The sequence below is a fragment of the Panthera pardus genome, unplaced genomic scaffold, assembly GCF_024362965.1.
Source record: "Panthera pardus isolate Hobbes unplaced genomic scaffold, ASM2436296v1 HiC_scaffold_16, whole genome shotgun sequence".
NCBI classification, from domain to species: Eukaryota; Metazoa; Chordata; class Mammalia; order Carnivora; family Felidae; genus Panthera; species Panthera pardus.
Window position 1 is genome coordinate 129,047,962 of NW_026526721.1, and position 24,129 is coordinate 129,072,090.

Below are 24,129 nucleotides of genomic sequence, written 5' to 3' on the forward strand. Positions count from 1 at the left end.
CAATGTTTTATGGCAATTATGTCTCAATAAACATTGAAAATAATTTTTTTTTTTTTTACTTTTTTTAAAAGTGTAACTATAGGGGCGCCTGGGTGGCTCAGTCGGTTGAGCATCCGACTTCAGCTCAGGTCACGATCTCGCGGTCCGTGAGTTCGAGCCCCGCGTCGGGCTCTGGGCTGACGGCTCTGAGCCTGGAGCCTGCTTCCGATTCTGTGTCTCCCTCTCTCTCTGCCCCTCCCCCGTTCATGCTTTGTCTCTCTCTGTCTCAAAAATAAATAAACATTAAAAAAAAAAATTTTTTTTTAAATAAAATAAAATAAAAGTGTAACTATAAAGTTCATTTGAAAGTTAGGCTTTGGAAGATGGACTTAAAAGCTGCTTCTTTTCTTTAAAGGAAAAAAAAGATGTTTTTAATATATTATGCTAAATGCAAATGCATATAAATTCTTACCCTTGAGCACACACACAAAAAAATATTTTCATTTTTCTAAGCTGCTGATAAAATCTAAATATAGCCTGTTTATTTTAACTTCAAATGCTATGTACATTTTTAATTAAATATTTTTGACATATAACACTGTAAATTTAAGGTTGTACATGTTAATTTGATACATTATATATTGTAATATTATTGCTATTGTAGTGATAATACCTCTATCCTATCATGTAATTATCATTTCTTTTTTGTGGTGGGATAATTAAGATCTAATCTCTTAGCAAATTTGATGATTATAATACAGGATTATTGTCTGTATTCACTATACTGTGCATTTGATTTCCAGGATTTATTTGTTTACTACTTGCAAGTGGTATATACGGTTTAAGTACCTGATGTTTAAGTGTTTAGCAGTGGGATTGGTAAATATCTGCAGGTTAACTTTGTGTCCTGACCTTTTTGAAGCACTTGGGGCTCAGTTCACTTTGCTAAAATACGTCATCATCACTTTCACAAAATGGTACTTTTAATGAATTTAAAAATGTGATGCCATGTAGAAGTATGTGCATTTTCAATAATCATTGGATTAATTCAGTGTGAAACTTAAAATAATTGTAATCTACTTTAAAGGGAACGAAAGGAGCCAGGATTTCTTAGGACTCCAGTATAGTGTTTCAGAATCAAAAACTGCACTTACCTAGTAATGATTATCAATTTGTGTTTATTTCAGTATGGATTCGCCCTTTTACGTAGACGAGCCCTACAGTTAGAAGAGCTCACGTTAGGTAAGGACACCCCTGACAATGCTCGGACCCTCAATGAACTTGGCGTTCTCTACTATCTTCAGAATAACCTGGAGTGAGTACCATGATGTTAATTATGAAAACAAGTGTCCGTTTTGTCTCTTAGATGAAAAGCTGGTTTATGTTTCTATCAAGTCAAGCTAGAATAAATTGATAGAAACCATGCCAGATTTCATGTACAGTATGTTCTGAACATAGCCACACTTAACAAAGACCATGGCATAGTCTCTACTGTTTCTGTCACTTTGTTTCTTTAGTAACTAAAAAGTTACTAAAAAGAGTATCTGTAGCATCCCTAGTATGTTTTATGTTTATGAAAAGTGTTTTGTGTCAGTATTGTATGTGAGACTTCACAAAAGAAACTGGCACCAAGGGATATTAAAGAATAGACTATAGATGGCTGCTAGTTTTGGTCTTCAGTTTATTTGTACTTAAAGCACTCAAAAAGGCATTAATATTTACACTCTGAAAAAAGAAGTGTTTTTGGACTAACTTGGATTTCAGAAAACTGTAATAAATTTGATACTTTGGATATGGGGAAAGTATAACAAATCTTTAGTCTCCTTCACAAGGGGTTCTTGAATTAAAAATTATTTAGTACTAATATCAAAGGAAGGAAGAGTGAATACCAAAATCTTTTGAGTTAGGTCTAATTGTTTTAAAGGTATCAGAAGTTTGTCCTGGAAAATATTTATGGGTTTGTTTTTTAGAAGTCAAGTGGAGAACTGAGGCAATCATTCCAGATACTTTAGGCCCTCACACTATCAGGAAATAATTTTTAATTTTTGGAAAAGGGCAGGAAGGGATGAGGGGTAGGAAAGAGGGAGAGAGGACTTTAACCAAATGCTTTTTATTAACTATCTTGGATTTAATAATTAAAATGCTTCAGTTCTCCACCTGACTTAGGGTTAAGGATTCTTACTTCTAGCAAATACGTTATTTAAACCATTTTGGGGTTTTATTCATAGAACAGCCGACCAGTTTCTGAAGCGGTCCTTAGAAATGAGAGAGCGAGTTCTAGGACCAGATCACCCAGACTGTGCCCAGTCTTTAAATAATCTGGCAGCTCTGTGCAATGAAAAGAAACAGTATGATAAAGCAGAAGAGCTTTACGAAAGAGCTTTAGACATTCGGAGGCGAGCATTAGCTCCTGATCACCCTTCTTTGGCCTATACAGTGAAGCACCTTGCAATCTTATATAAGAAAATGGTAAGTAATCCTTGACATGCTTACATGTGTTTTATAACATACCAATTAAGCCATAATTACTGGCAGCAAAATAATTTGTCTCCTGATGGATAGATTATTTTCTCTGAGCTTTTCAATCATGATTAATTTTTTTTAACAAATAGCTGAGTAAAACATTAAAAAATAGTATATCAGACTTAACTAAATTAAAATACCGGTCTGGTTTTGTTAAAATACATTCCAAATACAAATGCATTTATCAGCATTCTAATTGGATGGAACTTACATTTCAGAAGTTCTAAAATTCAACCATGATTAAGTTTCCTGTGTTAAGCAGCCATAAACATAACAAATCACCCAGTTGTCAGAGGTGAAGGAGGAATCTTTGTAGTTGATTAAGTGACCATTTAAATTTCACTGTTTCTTTTCTTTGCCTGCAATGAAATGTAACCATTTTTTGCCATAGGAATCTAGCCTGAGATACTTGGGAGTTTTTGTAGCTGTTCCCCCCCGCCCCCCACCCCAAAAAAAAGCCAAAGAGGTCCACTTTGACTTTATTTAGTGCAGTTATAGAGCTGTGTAGACAAGGTCTTTAGACCTTGTGGGACCCTTGCTGGTCAACCTGGCACTGAAGTTGATGATTTAGTAAGAACGATGATGCATTGTTGCTATTTCTGCGCAACTTTCAAGTGAGAAAGAAACAATTAGGAAAACCTGGAAGGGAGTTGGTGGAAAATGAGATTTTATTTTGATGCCAAATCTAAATTATATACAGTAGCAAACATATTTTCCCGGTATTTTTACATCACCGGGAACTTAGTGGTAATGGGTGATCTTTATAAAAGGGCTTTTTGAATTATCAAAGAAAATGTTTTTATATTCAGTGTGGCTTTACTTCATTAGATTTCAGTTATCTATCTATGAACTTAACCATTAAAGTGGGAGAAAATGCTGCTGAAATTTTTTTTCCTCAAAATTACTTAATAGAAAATTTTATTTATGGAAAAAGCTCTGATCAGATAGTATTTATTATTTTAATATTTTTGTTAGATTTCACTTTTGTTTTTTAGGGGAAACTTGACAAAGCTGTACCTTTGTATGAGCTAGCTGTTGAAATTCGACAGAAATCTTTTGGCCCAAAGCACCCTAGTGTAGCTACTGCCCTGGTGAACTTAGCTGTTCTCTATAGCCAAATGGTAAGTTCCTACATATTAACTCTTTATGAATGGTTTTAAAGTATGAAATATAGATAAATATGAATTAGCTGTGACACAGTAGCAGTAATTAAAGGAAATTTAAGATTGCTAATGTTTCCTTTAGGGACGCCTAGGTGGCTCAGTTGATTAAACATCTGACTCTTGATTTCAACTCAGGTCATAATCTCACAGTTTGTGAGTTCAAGCCCCACATTGGGCTCTGCGCTTACAGTGAGAAGCCTGCTAGGGATTCTCTCCCTCTCTCTCTGTCCCCTCTCCCACTCATGCACTCTCTGCCAAAATAAATAAACTAAAAAAAAAAAAAAAAAAAGATTACTAATGCTTTCTATAGTACTTGGGAAATTATTGAAGTTATATTTGTAAAACAGTCCCTTCCTCTTAGCGTAAAACACCTACTGAGTGCTTAGTTCATTGCATAAGCTTGGTTTTTAAATTCTGGAGATTCTGTACATCTCTATATCTAATATTGTCTTTAAGCTGTGGCATTTGTCTATGACAGGTGAAAAGCAGGTGTTGTACCCACAGGGCAATAAATAGGTTTTTGCTTATATTTTTGGATTCAGGTCAATGGTCACCAAGACAGGTCTAAAACTTAGGTTTCTGACTTTCTAGTATACTGCTTCTACCATTATGTTTAATAAATCTTTTCTATCCACATCCTGTGGGAGGTTATTAACCTTTTTAGAGGTGCTTACCCAAGTATATCAGCTTAGTCTAGAATATGTTAATAGTAAGTTCAGCAATTCCATGTGTTCAAGTGAGTGTTGTTACTTTTTTTTAATAAGAAAAAACATATCGAAGCTTTGCCATTATATGAAAGAGCATTAAAGATTTATGAAGACAGCCTGGGTCGGATGCATCCTCGAGTTGGAGAAACATTAAAAAATTTAGCTGTGCTTAGGTAAGAATTTTTTCAGCTTCCTGATAACAGCCAAACTCCATTTTAGAACAGCTTTGAGTCATCATAGAACAAAACAGAATATTTGCTGCTGATTGTTTTTCCTTAGACTCGAGGGGTAAAGGGGCTGTTTGGGGTTGATTTACTTCAAGATACTAAAGTAAAGTAGTATCCAGAAGTGAAATGAAGGCTGCATAATCTCTGTTGTAGACGAATGTATCAGGTAAGTAGTGAAAGATGGTTTACATTTGCAGCTAACAGGCTCTGGGGGTAATATGGGCAATTTGCTGTCCTCAAAACTAATTTACCATTAAGTGCATGTTGATTTTGCTTTTTCTGTGTTTGTGTATCTCAAGATGCGGAGACTTCCCTTAGCAGTTTCACTGCATCCATTACAACATGGTCTCTCTGGTGTCTATATGAGGCACTGAGATATACTTTAGCAGTTCAGATAGAAAGGAGAGTTTGGGTATTGTTTTACTAGACAGCCTGAGCGCATGCACTGGAAATAGAAGGGAGAAAGGAGTTATTCACAGCTTGTTATTCTGTATCCTGTAAGGTCATTTCAAGTTGTTAAGAGGTTATATTCTCATTTCAACAATTTTTTCTCACGAAGCTATGAAGAAGGGGATTTTGAAAAAGCTGCTGAACTATACAAAAGGGCGATGGAAATAAAAGAAGCAGAAACATCACTTTTGGGTGGAAAAGCTCCTTCCCGACATTCATCAAGTGGAGACACATTTAGCTTAAAAACAACCCATTCTCCTAATGTTTTCCTTCATCAGGGACCAAGGTAATGGCAATTACAATTCATTGCAAATGCACTTTCGGACAAAATAATTAAGAAACATTTGGAACATTAGAATTTAAAACATTAAAAAAATGTTAATTTATTTTTACTTTGTGTAATTTAATTGATATTTGCATGAAATTGCATTGGACTACATTGAGGTTTCAGTCAGGATTGTGTCAGTGTATGCTGTTTAAAATAACTAACTTTCCTATTGTATGGGACCAATGGATGTGGACACCTTAGAATCCTAAAATGATATGAAGAATTGATCATGAAGAGTGGATTGGTCTGTTCAACAAGAGCTGGAAGAGCAGTAAAGACAAGGAGTTCAATTCCATAATTCTTTCATCTCTCAGAGCTGCTCTGGCCTCACCATTCCTGGTCATGCTTTTCAGCAGTAGCCTGGCCTAATTCTCTACCTCGAAGAAGTTTCAAAGAATAAAGGGACAATGTTTATGAAAGGTTTGAATTGTCTTCTGTAAAATGAACTAGTAACAGTTGTCTCTGCTACCTTTTTAAAAATTCTGCCTTTTCCATGAGCAGACTGGGCCAGGCCTAGTCTACATTGTTCTGCTGTGTTATATGTACCTGCATAATCTGAAGCCATTAATGCAGTAACAAGTCAAGCTCTTAGCATTCCTTGACCTTCCCCAAGATAGAGACATGACAGTCTCTTCTTTCTTAAATGGCCTAAATTGATCTCATTTATCTCAAACTCAGATTAGTCTGTTCTGTATTGAAAAATGAAATGTTTTACAGGTTTTATAAATGTTGCCACATTTTGGTTAAAACCATTTATGTATTTATATATAATAAAATCTTTAATTTTAATACTTGTAAGATTCCAACATATTAGTTATAAAGGTGAAAGATGTAATAGCTATACTTCACTGTTTTAAAATAAAAGTGCAGGGCACCTGGGTGGCTCAGTTGGTTGAGTGTCCGACTCTTGATTTCAGCTTAGGTCATGATCTCATCAGTTCATGAGTTCAAGCCCCACACTGGGTCCATGCACTGACATTGCAGAGCCTGCTTGGGATTCTCTTTCTCCCTGCCCCTCCTGTGCACAGAGGGCTCTCTCTCTCTCTCTCTCTCAAACTTTTTTTTTTTTTAAGGGAAATTTAAAAATAAAAGTGCAATTTCAAGTTTTCTTTTTACCACTCCATTTTATACCAAATTGAGTTTTGGTGACTTTATAAGGTTTTGGTTAATGTTCTGTAAGGCTTGGCTATGCACAGGATGGTCCATGAACCAGAATCATCAGTACTAGCTGGGAGCTGATGAAAAATTAAGACTCTAGAGGTTCTCCTCAGACCTACTGAATCAAAATCTGCCGTTTGGCTAGATCCCCAGGTGATTCATATGCACCTAAGTTTGACAAGCAATGGTCTGATTCTAAGGCACTATAGCTGTGATTTAGAAGAAATTGGGCAGGATCTTATAAAATGAGCCTCCTTCTCCCCCTTTTGTGAGAAGTTCAAAAGGAAAAAAGATAAAACACGACCATAACACATCTTAATTAAATTCACAAATTACCATACACTCATTTCAGAATTAAGCTGTTAGAGTTTAAAATTTGATTATCTTGGGGCACCTGGATGGCTCAGTTGGTTAAGTGTCAGACTCCTGATTTCTACTCAGGTCATGGTCTCATGGTTCATGGTCTCAAGCCCTGTGTCAGGCTCTGTACTGGGAGTATGGAGCCTGCTTGGGATTCTCTCTCTGCCTTTCCCTCTCTCAAAATTAAATTTTTTTTAATCTATAAAAAAATAAAATGTAATTATCTAATAGCTAGTAATTTAAAACATTATAAGTAGTAATATTAAGTTTAATGCCTTAAAAAAACTACTTTGTGGGATACCTGAGTGGCTCAGTTGGCTGTCTGACTTCAGCTCATGTCATGATCTCACGGTTTGTGGGTTCAAGCCCCATATTGGGGCCTGCTTCAGATTCTGTGTGTCCCTGCTCTCTGCCCCTCCCCTACTCGCGGTCTCTCTCAAAAATGAATAAACATTAAAAAAAATTTTTTAAACTGCTTTTGGAAATAATCTGAGATTAATATTCTAGAAGAACCCTGAAAAAAGTAAAAACCAGCAAAAGAATAATATGCATTTATTCTTTGTTCCTACATAATTTGGACTTGAAAACCTTAAGTGGAAACATAATTTATTAAAAGTGACTTGTGGTAAAAATTCATTAATTACAGTCGGGGATTGAGGACTCCATATATTTCAAGAGATTTAAGTTTAAATATACTTTTGAAAGCTGTATTTTGATCTTACTTCTTGTACTGCCAACTCAAATGTTTCTATGTAAAATGCCTACTTAAGATAAATATTTGCTGAAACAGACATCTATTTGAGGTTCTCAAATAGAACTATTATGTTTACATTGATATACACCTTCACAATGAAAAAGGTAGCTTTGAAACAACTCAATTATACATCTGAATTGGTAGGAACCAAATAATGGTGGTTATAGTTTTCATTAATACTTTACAGAAAAAAATATGGAAAAAATGCGATTGGGGAGGGTTAAATCTTAATATTCTTAAATGGTTACCACCTTTTTGTGTTGTGTCTGTAGGTATTCAAGGAGTATTTTTATGTGAGGAAACCCATAATACATATTTTTTTTTACTAAATAAAACATTTAAGTAGTACATAAATTAGCTCCCCACTAACAATGGGGAAGGGAGCTGAACATAATTGTTTTACTATAATTTAAAGCCCTTGTGCTAAGGCAATTTTGGAAGTGTGTTTCCTTCTTTCACGTTTCTAGAAACAGTCATTTTTAGAAATCTGATCAAACACTGGTTTTATTTAGTAATGTAAAACTCAGTGTTGATTAATTTCTCATTATCAGCTCCTGTAAGTTTTCATGGCAAACAGATTATCAAAAGAGCACTCCACATAGCAAAAGTTACCTGTTACCAGATTTTTTTCTGGTAAAATAATCCAGTAACTATTTTTTAATGGAATATATTAGACAAAGAATTATATAACTTAGATCTAAGATTTGATGCAGTATAAAACACCAGCAGTGTGAAATCCTATGTTAAGAGCAGAATAAAAGTGTGTTCTTGCTATTATACTTTATCAAACTATACCATTTTTAAATTATAAGCAAAGCCTTCCTAAATCAGTGTACCAGAGGTTCCAAAGGAATGGGATTATTTTAGAAAGACTTTTCTTTTTTGAAATTCAAAACATCTTGAGTAACTAGAAAAAAACTATTTTACACATGAATTCACGGATTTTTTTTGAATTGCAAATGACCTACCAAGGCAACATAAATAAGTTTCAAAGCTAGAAGAACTATCCCCCTACTTTCCAAACTTCACTCTAAACATAAGAATCACTATATGATTCTAGAATCTCAAAACAAATATATTGAACATATTTGATATTTGGAGGTTTCTGAAATCAGTTTTTAGAACTTTATTTTACAAGGGAAGACTGCATTTTTCATTTTGTACTAATGTTCTTCCCTAGAAATACAATTTAGATATTACTATCTTCAAAGCAAAAAATCATCAAAATAGGTTAGCATAGCATAGTAACATCCTACTGATAATGGTTACACATGCGCATATATATATATATATATACATTTTTTTTTTTTTTTTGTCTCCAAACCATTGGGAATTTATTTATCCAAGGCTCTCTAAACTTTCATTATTTGTATGCAACTCCAAAGAAAACCAGTTTATCAATTTATAACTTAGTGGTCATAATCAGGGTAACTGATTCTCTCCCACTGAATAAGTACACATCAGTCATTACAGAGGTTTTTTACGTCTCTCTTATGCCCACATACAGGATAACTAATTATCTAGAGAATCAAATTTAAATGAAGTATTCCAAAGATAGCCCATACAATGGGTATAATCTAGAGGATCTTAGCTTAAATTCATTCCTTGCTGCTCAAAATAAAGTACAGTGACTCCAGATATATATGTTCCACAGATGCTATGATTCCTTTGCCTTGGTCAGTGCAGAAATATAATAACTTGTACTTCCTGAAAGTACCTTTTATCTGTTTATCCGTGAAGAAAGTTTCCTTTTATTTGCCTTTGTCTTGTTTTTAATATATAACTTACAGGTTTACAAACTTTTCCAATGACTACATTTCAGCTTGTATTTCATCAGGTAACATTTGAGAGGATATTTTTATTTTATAGGCTAATTATTTTAAATTCACTGTTGGCCAAGTTAATGGTAGTAGTTTTCTTGTAGAGAGTGATTCTAAACACAATGAGTGGAGGCCTGCTAGCTCTAACCAATAGGTGGTACCCCCCTGCCCTGTCTACATTTGAGAACCACATACTACTTTATTGTCCATGGCCTCAGACAACACACCACAAAGAATTACTGGAAAGAAAAGAAACATAGCATATTATTGGTCCATCCTTCCCATCCCTCTCCAAAGGCCAAAACATTTCAGTGGCTAAGTTTTCAAGTTTTCTTAATAAGAATGAAACAGAAGTTTTAGGAGAGTTATTGATTTAGTTGAAGGGAGAAAGTGATAAACGATACAGTACTTTCAAAAAGTGTAACAATTCTGTGAAGATTATGTATCAATGTTGCCCTAAGCTTTGTAAGTTTTTAAGTGATTTTTTTTTTTAATTGCAAGGACATTTGCTTAAACTCAGGAAATAAAATGTAGGTCAGCCCATTGTCTACATATTCTTCATCTTGGCCATGAGGTCTTCCAAGCTTTCGCCAGAATCTTCCACAGTTACTTCAGCTACAGAATCTTCTTGCTATCAAATGAGGGAAACATAGTGAAAAAATAACCGTCTAAAATTCTTGATGCTTAGGAATATATAATCACTAAGTTTACTATGTTCAACTAGTTTATAAAGTAAACTTTCTTTAATAAATATACCTTCTAATTTTTAGGAGAGACAAAGTCTTTTACTTTCCCCACCAATATTTTGATTTACAAGGCAGTAATTTCAGTATTCTTAAGATCTCTACTGAAGTGGTATTTTTAAATGGTATTATGGCTAAAATTCTCAATATAAAAAATGATATCTTCATTTAATTAAAACCTACTTGCTCCATTAATGAGTCAATATCACTATTTTAGGTCTATGTTTCAAACAGGTGAAAATGTACTGTATATTTCCACATTAACACTGAATACCTCTCTCACACATCTTAACTGCTATAGCATAAAATATCCAAATTAGGAAATACTGTATTGGCATTATAAACTAGGATGAAGAGAAAGAAGGTAAGTAGACATTTTCTCTTATCTGACACTTATGGTAAATCAGCTTTTAGGTGTACCTTTTCAGGAATTGTATATGCCACTGTAATCCCTTCAGGTAAGTCAGGAACTGGACCTGAAGAATTCTTCAGTTCCTCTTCTGAAACCTCAGACACCAACTCAATACCTATAGAGTTAAATGTGATATTATAATAGTTTTCAAGGAAATTTAATAAGCAGTAATTATTCAAAGTTTGTATAATTTAATTATATTTTCTCCCATAAGAGATTGTGTTTCATGCTGCCATTTCAATTTATGAAAGAATTCCTACCCCACTCATTGTCTTCATGTATTATCTCTTCCTCTTCTTGAACAACCTCTGGTTTGGGCAGTGCTGCTACCTTTTTCTGAAGAAATCAAACAGTATCAAAGTATTCTTACTCATTCTCAGGCCTCTGAAGCATTAATCAAAAATTCAGACAGGCTTTTTATTTTACCAAAGTAAAAAAGGACTTCAAACAAATTTTTTCTCTTTGGTAGCATAGTGAATTTAATTTCTTACTAACATTTACCCCCTAGAGATACAATAAATAAAAATCCAGAATCCATTTATCTTATTTTCCAAATCTAAGTAATTGTTCTAAAATACTGTCCAAACAGTATGACCTCTCATACATTCTGACCAAGTGATGTATACCTTGTATTCTTCCTGCTGCTTCCTGCAATTTCTGTCATCACACTGAGGATTTGGCTTCATGGACATAGTAGGGAAAAAGTCCTGCATTGCATTATATCCAAGGTAAAAACTAACAGTACCAAAATTTAACAAAAACCTAGAAAAGCAAATCAAAGTACACTTAGATAAAGAAACAAACCATAAAAGAACTGAATTTTTAAAAATTGATCTTTAAATACTTAATGGTTTTTTTGTGATAAGCAACAGTATTTTAAGTACTGTTGTCAGATTAAAATGTAGAGAAGAATCCCTGAGATTGGTACTACATCTAACTACTTTTTAAAAGCTTTTATATATAACTTACTATAAGGTTAACAATCTTAAATGTACAGCTCAATGAAATTTTCCAAAAGTCTTTACCCATGTAATCACTACCAGATCAAAATACAGAACATTTCCAATATGCCTTAAAGTTCCCTTGTGTTCCCTAACAGTTCTGATTCCTTTTAGAAGCTTATAAAGAGAGGAAAAATCACATACAAAATATAAACAACAAAAGGAAACACATTTGCACTGAGTGTACAAGACAAAAATTGAGCCAATGATATGAAGCAGACAATTCACAGAAAAATGTAAGTGCTCACCCCTTTTCATAAGTAACTGAAAATTAAAATGAAATACCCGTTTTTTACCTATCATTCTGACAAAGATTAAAAAGTTTGATAACACCGAATGTTATGAACTGGTATGGGCAAAGCAGGTATTCCTACCCGGTGATAGAAATACACAATCCTTCTGAAGGAGAAATTTAGTAGTATCTGTCAAAATAAATATTGCATAAACTCAGAAATTCCACTTCTAAAAATTCGTACCTACAAAAACCTAACTTAGAGATATATGTAAGGTGCTGTTTGCAGCATTGTTAATAGCAGCAAAAAAATCTGTAAGTAGCTTAAATGTCCATCCATAGGGGGCTGGCTAAATAGGACACGTCCTTAAGAAAATAGTTTGTAGCTATGATTTTTTTTTTTTTTTTTGGAACATACTATAAAATATCTTGTTTGGATAGGGCCTACTGAAGTTTGTACAAGCTATTGCTCTTACATAAAATAGCCCTCGACAGTTGCCTTGAAAGTTCTTAGGTATGCTTTTTGCAATTTCTCTGCTGGTAGCTGACACTTCTGATATCAGGATACCTCCCTGTATCATGTTGCAATTTGTTCTTATACTGGAAGGCATGGAACATAAAGTTGTAAAGTGAGAAAAAAATGGTCTGAGGAAAGGAACACCTAAAGGCTTTCTCCTTTTAATAAAATGTGAGTTGACATTAATAAAACTCTTTTACATTCATTTTAGCTGCAAAGAAACCTTTGTCCTTTTTCACTATAGTTTAGATGGTGTGGTTGTGAATATCTTTTTTTTCAGAGAGCAGAGGTATTATCCTTTTAATGTTTAATCACATTCATATTATTTTTAGTAAGAGTTAAGTAAAGAAATATGTTTATGTTCTTTGGTCAAACCTGCAGAGATTTAAATCATTTGGTTAATATTTCATAAACAAACACACCAGTACTACTGTACCATTTAACAAGAGCTATTCTAAATGCACAGAGTAACACACATGTATGTATATTAATATGTATGTTTATATTTAAATTAGATATACTAATATATGTAAATTCAAAGTATATATATTATACATATATAAAAACCATATGCTGGATTTTAAGAAACTATATACTTAGATGGTAATTCCAATATTTGAAATGCTTTATGAAATATATTTCTATCAAAAGCAAACAAAACTATTCAGAAAAATTCGCCCTCACTCACTTCAACACATTTTGTACCAATATCCCAGCAACCACTCCCATAGTGGTAGGAAGACTGGCTGCACAAACACCTTCTCGTTTCAGAGTCTTTTCATCAATATTTGCAGCAACCACAAGTGGGGGAGCACACTACATGAAAAAGAAAGAAAATATATTTCAAAATGAAAGGGAAAAAGTAAGCAGGTTCAAAATAGTATTCCATCACGTTCAAAGTTTTTATTCGTTGAATTATAATACATTTTCAATACAAAGTACATTTTCAATACTTTAGTTAATAAGCCAAAATGAATCATGCATACCGCAAAACAAGCAGATTCTCCGGGAATTATGAGCTGTATATGCCCTGAAACTGCATTTTCACTGACCCCAGACTCCATCCATGTTTGTCCAAGTTCATTACAAGCCTTAGTAGAAACAGATGAAAACAACAAAAAAAGCAAGAATTAATTTATCAAAAGTTATTTCATGAAAAACTGGAGCTTAACTAAATGATTACCAAAGGGTGTTTTAAATTTTCAAAAGAGGAAAGTTATCAATAATGGAATTCCTTGGCAACTGCCATTCTCTATTTAAAAAGTAAACTGGGGACACCTCGATTCCTCAGTGGGTTGAGCATCCAACTCTTGGTTTCAGTTCAGGTCATGATTCCAGGGTCGTGGGATTGAGCTCCATCTCAGGCTTCATGCTGAGCACTGAATGGAGCCTTCTTAAGATATTCTCTCTCTCTCTCTCTCTCTCTCTCTCTCTCTCTCTCTCTCTCTCTCTCTTTCTCTCTCTCCCCCCCGCCTTTGCCCACCCCACCTCCACTCTAAATTTTTTAAACATTTTTTTAAAAAGTAAACTGACAGCATTCAAGTAAGCAGCCAATAAATATTTAATTAAATTGAGTGATTAAGTTTATTGTATTTCTGATTGTAAAAATTCTTTTTTCTAAAATAATTTCAGCAACAAAAAACTGCAAAATACCTTCTGAAAAGCTGAAACCACAGTAATTCCAAAGAATTGTTTTATTTCTGAGAAACAAGGCTTGTAAGCAATGTATACGCATTTATATCTTAAAAAATAAAGTAAAATATTAAAACCAATGCTAACATAGAATAACACATTTTAAGATAGTCATTTATTTTAAAAATTGTACATCAGAAGTATCTACTATAGTTTCCTCTACTGGCATAATAAAGAATAGGATACTGAAACATAAGCCACACCAGCAAAGCTAGAGAGGCCCCACAACTATTAGAATAAAACTTTTTTAAATGTCTATTTTATTTTCAGAGAGAGAGAGAGAGAGAGGACGAGCAAAGGAGGGGCAGAGGATGCTAAGCAGACTTCACTGTCAGCATGGAGTCTGACGCGGGGCTCAAACTCATACACCGCGAGATCATGACCTGAGCTGAAATCGAGAGTGGACACTCAACCAACTGAGCCACCTAGGCACACTAGAATAAATTTTAAAAGTAGGCTAAGAGAACATTAAAAATTAATGAAACACATTATAAAAGGGTTTAAATACAGAACTATACAAGAAAACAGATGAATGAGTATAACATCTTATACAATAGGAATACTCACTGTATTTATTGCCATTCGAGCTTCAAAATTGTCCACACAGCTAAGAACTAGGTCAACAGGTTTTCCCTCTTCTAATCCACCATTACTAGGTAAAGAAAATAAATTTTACTTGGGGAGGAAAAAGAAATCAGGACACAAAATACACTCTAATTTGTTTAGTCATACATTTGTGCTTTCAGTAAATGTTTGAGTACAGTTAAGGCATAGTATTTAATGTTAAAGATCCAGTATGTATTGACTAACTAATATGTATATAACATCAATGATACTACAGTGCTTCTCAAAGAAGACACAAGAAGTATAAAGTCTGTTCACAAAAGTTACCATTTCCCCATCAGCTTTCATAGACTTTTATTCCTTTTTCATTCCAAATGTAAATGTAATAAAAATTGAATACAATTCAGTATCTCAGTGTTGTTACAATCTGGAGAAAACCACCTTCACATAGAAATATAATCTAGAACACAGAACTTATAGTTGAGGATCCCTTGTTATAACACCATAACAACAGAGTTTTTGATTTTTGATTGTTGTTACTATTGTCTTTTGGACAGTACTTTTTACTGAGTTACTAACACACAAAAATTAACTACTTTAAAAACAAAAATATATATCAAATCTACCAACTCGCTGAATTAAACATCAGATTTTTTTTATTAAAAAACTTTTTTTTAATGTTTACTTATTTTTGAAAGACAGAACCCAAGCAGGGGAGGGGCAAAGAGAGAGCGAGACACAGAATCTGAAAGAGGCTCCAGGCTCTGAGCTGTCAGCACAGAGCCCCACATGGGGCTCGAACTTATGAACCATGAGATCATGACCTGAGCCAAAGTCAGATGCTTAACTAACTGAGCCTCTCAGGTGCCCCAACATCAGTGGTTTTCTAATAATACTTGTTTAACTGAGCTGGACACTGCAAAATATTCATAGTAAAATTTTACCTTATTCTATCCATGAAATGTTGAAAGTTTTCTACTGTGGTTATATTGTAGTTGTGTACTTCAAAAAGAACATCTGGATTAATGTTCCTAAGAGGGAAAAAGGGAATGATTATAAAAACTACTAGTAGGAATGTTAAGAGAAAACAGGAAAAAGAACTGAAAAAGCTAAAGATCATGTAACAGAGGTAAGAAAAATGGAATTCAAGCTATTCAAAGAAAATCTAAAGTCCTCTTCTACCTCTTGTGCCCCACTCCAAGGAGAAGACTACATTCAAAACATGTTGACTGCAGGATTACAGAAATGTTCCCACCATCTATGTGCTGGGAATTAAGCCTTTAACACCTAGGTGAGCTATAGCCTAGCCTGACAAAAGAACTTCTTTGTTCCTTATTTCAGTGAAAGACATTTGGGGTCACAAAGAAACTTCCTAGAATAAGGATTGGCAAAGTATGGCCCTGGGGCCAAGTATGACCTGCCACCTGTTTTTGTTTTTCCGAGGTCTGCAAGCTAAGAAAGGTTTTTACATTTTTAAATGGTGGCAGGAGAAAAAGAACAGAACGATATTTCATAACATGCTAAAATTACATGGAATTTAAACTTAAGAGTCCATAAACAAAGTTTTATTGGAGCACAGCCATGTTCATTCATTTTTGTATTGCCTATAGCAGCTATCACACTACAACTACATGACTTGAGGGCAGTTTCATAGTGGGCCCTCAAAGCCTAAAATATTTACTATCTAGCCCTATCTGAAAAAGGTTGCCAACACAGTATCAAGAGGTAAGAGAATTGATGTGAAACCTGCATTTCTGTAAAGAAAAATTCATTCATTAGGTTAACTTATACAAAATATGCAAACTAAGATGTCACTAAAGATGTCTTTAATCACTATTCCATTTACCTCAAAGTATATTCTGCTGCTTGAACTTTACTTAATCCTGCTTGATGAGGTTGGAAGAAAAGTCTATTCATATTGGCCAGTTCCACCTTGTCATAGTCAAAGAGTAGCAACTAAAATGAAAATAGTGGTATTTTGATGAAAAACATACCAAGAAATAAACTACAAATAACAAAGAATAAATTAGTGGACTTTACATTTGATGGGTTTAACAGAAATAATACCAGCTAACTCTAAAATACTAGGTGCCATATATTAACTCATTTAATGCTCCCATGACTTAAGTATATGGGGACTTTAATTCTCCTTTATAAATGAAACAACTACAGCACATGTTCAAAAACCTCATTCAGCTAATATATGCAGAAATGCAATTCAAATTCAGGCATTCTCAATCCAGCATCTGCACCCTAACATTTACTGCCTCTCCAAATGATCCACTGAGAAATTAATGTTTATTCCATTTCATTCCAATTGTTTACTAAAGGCCAAGAACACATTAGATGAATGAAATTTTAAAATAAGATAAAAACAGGGGTGCCTGGGTGGCTCAGTCGGTTGAGTGTCTCAGGTCATGATCTCAGGTCATGACTTTGGCTCAGGTCATGATCTCGCAGTCTGTGAGTTAGAGCCCAACGTCGGGCTCTGCACTGACAGCTTAGGGCCTGGAGCCTGCTTCGGATTCTGTATCTCCCTCTTTCTCTGCCCCTCCCCTGCTCATGCTCTGTCAAAAATAAATAAAACATTAAAAAAATAAAATAAAATAAAATAAGATAAAAACAAATGCCATAACTTAAAACTATAGTATAACATGACTCCTTTTGTGACTATGACACCATACATACCCACAGCTATTACTCCAAAGTATATTTAGGCATGACAACATTTCACATACACACACACACACACACACACACACACACACACACACACACACACACACCTTTTTAAAGATCCCATTTCCTATCAGTAAGAACAGGTTGCACCCAAAGATTTCTAAGGTCCCTTTCTTAATCTAAAATCCTGTGACTTCTTAATACAATTCTCAGCATCCTAAATTTAATAACAAAAACAAAAATGGGGAGAAGGCAGGGCAAGCATAGATGCAAGGGCTACAGCAGTGGTTAAGGGGGACTGTGGCTTGTGGTGCAACTGTCCTATGCATGGCTAAAATTACAAAAAAAAAAAAAAAAAAAAAAAAAAAAAAAGAAGGGGGGGATCTTATTAACAACAAAATTAACTCATCCCGCAGAACATCTAGGTAACCCTTAGTATCTTGCTAGAAAATATACCACCTCTGTCCCCTGTGGTAATTTTCTGACCCGACTTAAGAGTCTCCAAAATAAAGTTTATTTTAGCTCATTCAACAATATTTATTCAGTCAGGCCAAGTATTAATTTTACTCTTCAGCCTTGTAGCTGGTTTATAAGGTGCAGGAATTCCCAAATTTGGGGTTAGGAGGTGTGAGTTGTAGCTCTGTCACTAATAAGGTCTTATCATGGATAAGTCACTCACATTTTAGGCCTGTATCTTCAATAAAGCAGCTAATCTAGATCTGATGGTCCAAGGCACCACAAAGTATTCCAGAAACTTTCAGGGGTGAGAAGTGGGCTCTAAGTCTCCAATTCTCCACTTCCCTACTTAACCCCACGAATTAGCTTCTTGTTTATCTGTTTTACATACTGAAAAAAGAGTTCTGAAACTTACCTACGTACATCCTTAACTTACAAACTTGAGTGTACACTGGCATCATTTAAAAAATACTGATGTCTGGGTCCCATCCCCAGAAATTCTGATTCTATTCCAGTTTGGACATCAAAATTTTGAACTTCCCAGGGGATTCCAGTTACAGCAATATTTGATAACTACTGTTCTAGATCCTGGCTACTCAAAACGTGGCCTGTGCAAGCAGCATCAGCAGCACCTGGAGCTCGTCAGAAATACAGGAGCACTGTCCCAACTTTAACATGCATGTGGATCATCTGGAGATTTGTTAAAATAACAGATTCTGATTCATCACATCTGGAAGGGTCTGGAAGTCTTTGTTTCTAACAAACTCCCAGGTGATGCTGATGCTACTAATTTAGACATCAGACTGAGTAGCAAGGATCTAGCAGTTCTTTTTTTTTTTTTTTAAGTTTGTTTATTTCAAGAGCGAGCGAGAGAGCGAGCGAGAGAGCGAGCGAGAGAGCGAGCGAGAGAGCGAGCGAGAGAGCGAGCGAGAGAGAGAGCGAGCACAGCATGAGCCAGGGAGGGGCAGAGGGGTGGGCGGGTGAGAGACAGAATCCCAAGCAGGCTCTGTGCTGTCAGCACACAGAGCCCAACTCAGGGCTCAATCTCACAAACTGTGAGATCATGGCTTGAGCCAAAATCAAGAGTCAAATGCTTACTGAGCCACCCAGATGCGCCAAGGATCTAGCAGTTCTTAAAGTCTGTCCTTCCCCTACCCCCACTAGGAACATCAGAATCACCTGGGAATTTGTTTGAAATTCTAATTCCAATCGAAACCTAAAGAATCAAAACCACCAGGGTAGGGCCTGGCAATCTATGTTTTAAGAAGCCTTCCAAGTGATTCTGATGCACACTCAAACCTGAGAAACTCAATTTCTAGGATATCTACTATCCTAGATCAATCAGCCAGGGTTCTTATGTCAGCTCTAAGCAATTGGTGGCTGGCTTTTGTAAACCTCTTGAAAAACTTTAAAAGGTCAATAAACATTTTCAGTATTTTTGTATTGCCTTTTCTATATTGATAAATGAATGCCAACTTTGAAACTACTTTAAGAATTTGGGGCATGGCGGGGGGAGGGGGGCACCTAGGTGGCCCAATCAGTTAAGCATCTGACTCTTGATTTTGGCTCAAGTTCACAATCTTATGGTTCTTGAGATCCAGCCCCACCTCAGCTCTGCTCTGCACCTGACTACTCAAAGCTTGCTTGTGATTCTCTTTCTCCCCCTCTCTCTCTGCCCCTCCCCCTGCTCACTCGAATACTCCCTCTCTTTTTCTCTCTCAAATAAATCTAAATGCATACATAAACTTTAAAAAAATAATTTGGGGTATGGGATGGACCAACATATTAAAAAGCACTGATAAACTCTGTGGGGAAAATACTTGCTTTATCAAAATGACAAAGGGGTGAAAATTAATTGTGGAAAGTTTTGGTATTCAACCACTAGGAATCTAACATCATGGACTTTGGCTTTATAAATCTGAAATTGGTAGGTATACTAATTTCTAGTATAAGATTACCTCTTTTTCCTACCCACAACCTACATCAATTTTAGGAAAAAAAGTAAAAAAAAGAAAGTATAAGTTAAATAAAAATGTACAGGTTAAAAAAATCTAAAGGGATACCTAGCTGGCTCAGTCGGTAAACTGTGGAACTCCTAATTTCCGGGTTGTGAGTTCTAGCCCCATGTTGGGTGTAGACATTACTTAAAAATAAAATCTTAAATTAAAACAAAACAAACATACATACAAAAAACAACCTAGAGCATTTTCCAGTTCAATTTCAAGAGTAAGAGAGGTATTTATTTTATAACTGGAAGTTTTTCTATCTTAATCCTCCTCACCTATCTCACCCATCCTCCCAACCCACTTGCCCTCTGGCAACCACCAGTTCTCTGTATTTAACAGACTTTGTTTATTAGGTTACACATAGAAGTGAAATCATATAGTATTTGTCTTCCTCTGAATTATTTCACTTAGCATAATACCCTCTAGGTCCATCAATGTTGTCATAAATGGCAAGATTTCATAAGGCTAATATTCCATTTTACACTCACAGACCCTACATAGATCTTCTTTATCCATTCATCTATCTAGGGACACTTGGGCTGGCTGCTTCCATATCTTGACTGTTGTAAATAAGGCTGCTGTAAACACAGGGGTACATATATCTTTTCAAATTATTTTTCTTTGGGTAAAAATAAGACCTGGAGTTGAAAAGTACAGCATAGAGAATATAGTTAATAACATTGGAATAACATTGTATGGTGACAGCTGGCGACTATACTTATGATAAGCAATCAGTAATGTATAAAACTGTTGGATTACTATGTTGTACACCTGAAACCAATACAACCCTGTCAACTAAAAGTTTTAAAAGTATTTCTGAATAAGTTAATAAAAGGCCACTATTCTTTGGGGGAAAAAAGTAAGAAAGGTACATGCTTTCTAGTTCATCTTGTATAAAGCATGTTTAAAAAATATTTGTTAGGGGCGCCTGGGTGGCTCAGTTGGTTGAGCATCCAACTTCGTTTCAGGTCATGATCTCGTGGTTGGTGAGTTCAAGCCTCTTACTGGGTTCTGTGCTGACAGCTCAGAGTCTGGAGCCTGCTTCGGATTCTGTGTCTCCTTCTCTCTCTGCCCATCACCCACTCACACACTGTCTCTCTCTCTCAAAAATAAATAAATAAAATTTGTTAGGAGGACCTGGGTGGCTCAGTCAGTTGAGCGTGCAACTCTTAATTTCAGCTCAGGTCATGATCTCATGGTTTTTAGGATCGAGCCCCACATGAAGCTCTGTGCTGACAGTGTGGGGCTTGCTTGGGATTCTCTCTGTCCCCCTCTCTCTCCCTGCCTTTCCCCTGTTCAGATGGTCACGCGCGCGCTCTCTCTCTCAAGATAAATAACCTTAAAAAAAATTATGTTACATGTTTTTGTTTCACACGTTATTAACTGCCTTCTTCTCAAAGCTCTATATCTAAAACACTTAAGTCCAAATTGTAATCTATTACCCCAAACAAAAAATTCCTGAAGACAATTTAGATTTTCCTTGTTTTATTAGCATTAATATCACCTCCCATTTGGGTGGTATTATGTCTTTTTTTTATCTATTCTTTTTTTTGAGAGAAAGGGGAGAGAGAGTGAGCAGGGGAGGGGCAGAGAGACAGAGAAAGAGAAAGAGAGAATCCCAGGCAGGCTCCACATCGTCAGAGAGGATCCCGATGTGGAGCTCAAACCCACAAACTGTGAGATCATGACCTGAACTGAAATCAAGAGTCGGACACTTAACCGACTGAGCCACCCAGGTGCCCCTGGATATGGTTACATCTTAACTCCTTTGGGTAGAAAGAACAATCCGAATAAATACACCACAAATCAATAAACCATTAGTAATGAGGAAAAAATTCCTAATTTGTACCTGATTCACTCCATAAGTGAGTAGTTCCCTACATGACAAGGAGAGAAATGTTTTTACCTTACCAATGCCACATCTTGTCAGCATTTCAGCAGTCACACTACCAACTCCACCAACACCTACTATTGCTATAGCAAAGGTACGGATTTTCTGTGAAATGCAAAATTATACATTTGTTGGTTAACTTTTCATCAAAAATGTCAGAAATTATTTTCATTTACTGAAATCATCTTCGAAAACTTGGAAAGGTTTATCATACCTCATAGTCATTTACAATCCCCATTCGTTTCAATGCCATCAGGCGGCTTAAAACAAAAAAAGTTTTAAATTACAATCTTTTAATATGTGATATAGATAAACATACATCATCCCAGAAAAACACAAACTCAATCACTACTAATGCTTTAAAAGAAATCTTTCAGCCTGCCTTTACCAGGTGAGACTAAATCACCTGGGAAACTTTAAAAACACCCATGCCTGAAGATGCTTCCAAGTGTAGCCTGTGCAACAAGATTTTTTAAAAATGCACCTCAGATGTTCTAATGGGCAGCCAAGGTCAAAAACAATTGACTTAAATGTTAAGTGTCTAGATGAGGCAGGTCAAAGTAAAATTTCAACATTTTCCCATGCTTTCTTAGCATATGTATTTAACATTTAACACTCAGATTAATGTTTAACATCAGTTGTATCTGCCCAAAACGGATGACGTCTACTTTTAGTAAGCACCTACTGTATGCCAAGGACTCTAAGAGGTACTTTACCTAGTTAGTCTGCTCTGTTATCTTGAGTTCAATATATATGTGTGTGTGTGTGTGTGTGTGTGTGTGTGTGTGTGTGTGTGTGTGTATTTAAACCCATATACATGAAATTCCCATTCGTTTACACTTTAAAGAGTCAAATACTTCTACCAGGCTTGCTAAAATTCTGCAAGCTCCTGGCCCCCACATCCCTTTTCCTCTCCTTCCTCATTTTCAACTGTTACTAACACATCTCTAAATAGCATGCTAACGTTGTTACTTCTGGATTTTCAGTTTTAGGTATTATTTGAACATTTCACTCGTACCACTGGTCCCTACTAAACACAAATACTTCCCATGGTTGCTCAGCTACTAAGAGTTGGGATTTGAATCGAATCAATCTGGTTCTAGAGACCTTCCTCTTAACCCCTGCACTGTATCGAGCCGGCTGACAGTATTGGTAAAGTCAAACAGCTTTAACACTAAAGCTAATTGTGCTTTCCCACCACGCCCCCAATTTTGAAATTTTGAGAAGCCTTTATGAAACTCGAAGTCTATGCTTAGCGGGTTTTATATTTAATATCTTCTGAAAGTTATTACTATCAGTTTTATGCACAACGAGGCAGACTAAAAACAGAGGGAGGGGCGTTAGGAAACCGGCCGCGTGTCCTCAGCCGGCCCGCGAGCAGCACCATATGGCTGGTTCGCTCGGGTTTTGTTTCTTAAGAGGAAGAATACCGAGTAGTACTGAGACCTGGCCCCGGGCGTTTGGGAACAGGACTCAAGAAGAGGAAGGTGGACGGCGGCGTGAGCTGCACAGGATGGGAGCGCCTCACTCCTGACCACCCGGAGACCTTGACCTCGCCCCCTCGCCGGCCTCCCACCCGCAACGCAGATCACCTGTAAGGATTGGAGTCCACCACCTCCGGGCTCATCTTCTCGATGCGGACCCGGCCGCCGCCTCCGTCGCCGCCCCCCAAGGCCCGCCGACTCCTCTCCAGTGCCAGTTCCCGCTCCAGCTCCTCCACCCGCTGCTGCAGCCGCTCCACAGACTCGGCCATGGCTGGGACGCCGGCCGCCAACGTTCCCAGCCCCGGCCTTCGCCGTCGCCTCCGCCCCACGCTGCTAGGCCTGCTGGCCCCGTGAGGGGTAAGCGAGAAGGCACCTAGCCGCGGCCTTCCTAGCCCAGAACCCTGGGGAAGTGTTCCCACCGCCTCACGAACGACACGTCGCCGCCGCTCCCGGGGTCCGGCCGCTGTACCGCTTCCGGTGCGTTGCTGTCACCGCTCCCCCTCAGAAAAAAACCCGCTCCTCTTTGCTTCCTTCTTCGGCCGGTCCTAACAGACCCGGCCGCACCAGGGCCAGAGTTCTTAGCGACCGGAGCCGGCGGCCTCTGATGGTGCCTTTCCAGCCGGGCGGTTAGGAGAAACACCCAGGATCTTTTTATTCCTGGGCCCAAGGTCTCGACGGGCCCATTTCTGAACCGGACCCAGTAGGTCTTTTCCGCCTGTCGGTTCGTGAAATTTGGAGGTAGAAGAGGCCTCTTCATATTAGGAGCGATTAACGTGGCTTTACCTTCTTCAGAATAGCGGCCTCCAACTGTGAGGCTGACTGAAATTGTTAAATGCGAGCACATGGAGGTCATCTCCCACAACCCGACTAGAGCCTGAATGACCAGATTCAGGGACCAATGTTGTTCAACCACGGTGCCCAGGGATGTGTGTGATTGGCAGGAGAGGCGGGGCCACCTCCGCCCCGTCGCGTCGGGGCCACTC

At 36.7% G+C, this 24,129-nt stretch overlaps 2 protein-coding genes across 8 annotated transcripts in view; one reads left to right on the forward strand and one right to left on the reverse strand.

Moving 5' to 3' along the window:
• NPHP3 (nephrocystin 3) overlaps positions 1–6,264 on the forward strand; it is a 43,036-nt gene extending 36,772 nt beyond the window's left edge. For 3 of the 5 annotated variants that reach the window (XM_053903805.1, XM_053903806.1, XM_019436596.2), the window contains 5 exons: positions 1,167–1,294; positions 2,208–2,448; positions 3,498–3,623; positions 4,430–4,545; positions 5,159–6,264. In XM_053903805.1, coding sequence (XP_053759780.1) covers positions 1,167–1,294; positions 2,208–2,448; positions 3,498–3,623; positions 4,430–4,545; positions 5,159–5,339 — 792 coding nt within the window. In that variant the 3' untranslated portion in view covers positions 5,340–6,264. Of the gene's footprint in view, positions 1–1,166; positions 1,295–2,207; positions 2,449–3,477; positions 3,624–4,429; positions 4,766–5,158 lie in introns of those variants that run through there. The other 2 variants (XR_008422590.1, XM_053903807.1) reach the window with 2 other exon arrangements.
• A 1,166-nt stretch (positions 6,265–7,430) lies between these two features.
• On the reverse strand, positions 7,431–23,615 carry UBA5 (ubiquitin like modifier activating enzyme 5). Of its 3 annotated transcripts, XM_019436528.2 has the most exons (12): positions 23,255–23,615; positions 21,877–21,922; positions 21,678–21,767; positions 16,477–16,586; positions 15,575–15,661; positions 14,634–14,718; positions 13,361–13,465; positions 13,063–13,190; positions 11,251–11,386; positions 10,885–10,960; positions 10,633–10,739; positions 7,431–10,100 (listed from the first exon to the last, which is right to left on the reverse strand). In XM_019436528.2, the coding sequence occupies exons 1-12, from the start codon at positions 23,413–23,415 to the stop codon at positions 10,017–10,019; spliced, it is 1,215 nt and encodes a 404-aa protein (XP_019292073.1). In that variant the 5' UTR covers positions 23,416–23,615; the 3' UTR covers positions 7,431–10,016. The 3 variants fall into 3 exon arrangements, with proteins under 3 accessions (XP_019292073.1, XP_019292092.1, XP_019292082.1); XM_019436547.2 differs by lacking the exons at positions 21,678–21,767; positions 21,877–21,922 and having other exon boundaries at positions 23,255–23,473; XM_019436537.2 differs by lacking the exons at positions 21,877–21,922; positions 23,255–23,615 and having other exon boundaries at positions 21,683–21,767.
• Between the last annotated feature and the right edge of the window lie 514 nt (positions 23,616–24,129).

Bases quoted from the DNA above. Each gene is read 5' to 3' on its own strand.
- UBA5 (XM_019436528.2), bottom strand. From the start codon at position 23,415: ATGGCCGAGTCTGTGGAGCGGCTGCAGCAGCGGGTGGAGGAGCTGGAG. The intron at 10,961-11,250 runs GTATACATCACT...TGATTTCTTCAG, and splicing joins AGCAGCAGGAAGAATACAAG to AAAAAGGTAGCAGCACTGCC. The intron at 10,101-10,632 runs GTACACCTAAAA...CTCATTTGATAG, and splicing joins CATATACAATTCCTGAAAAG to CAAGAAGATTCTGTAGCTGA.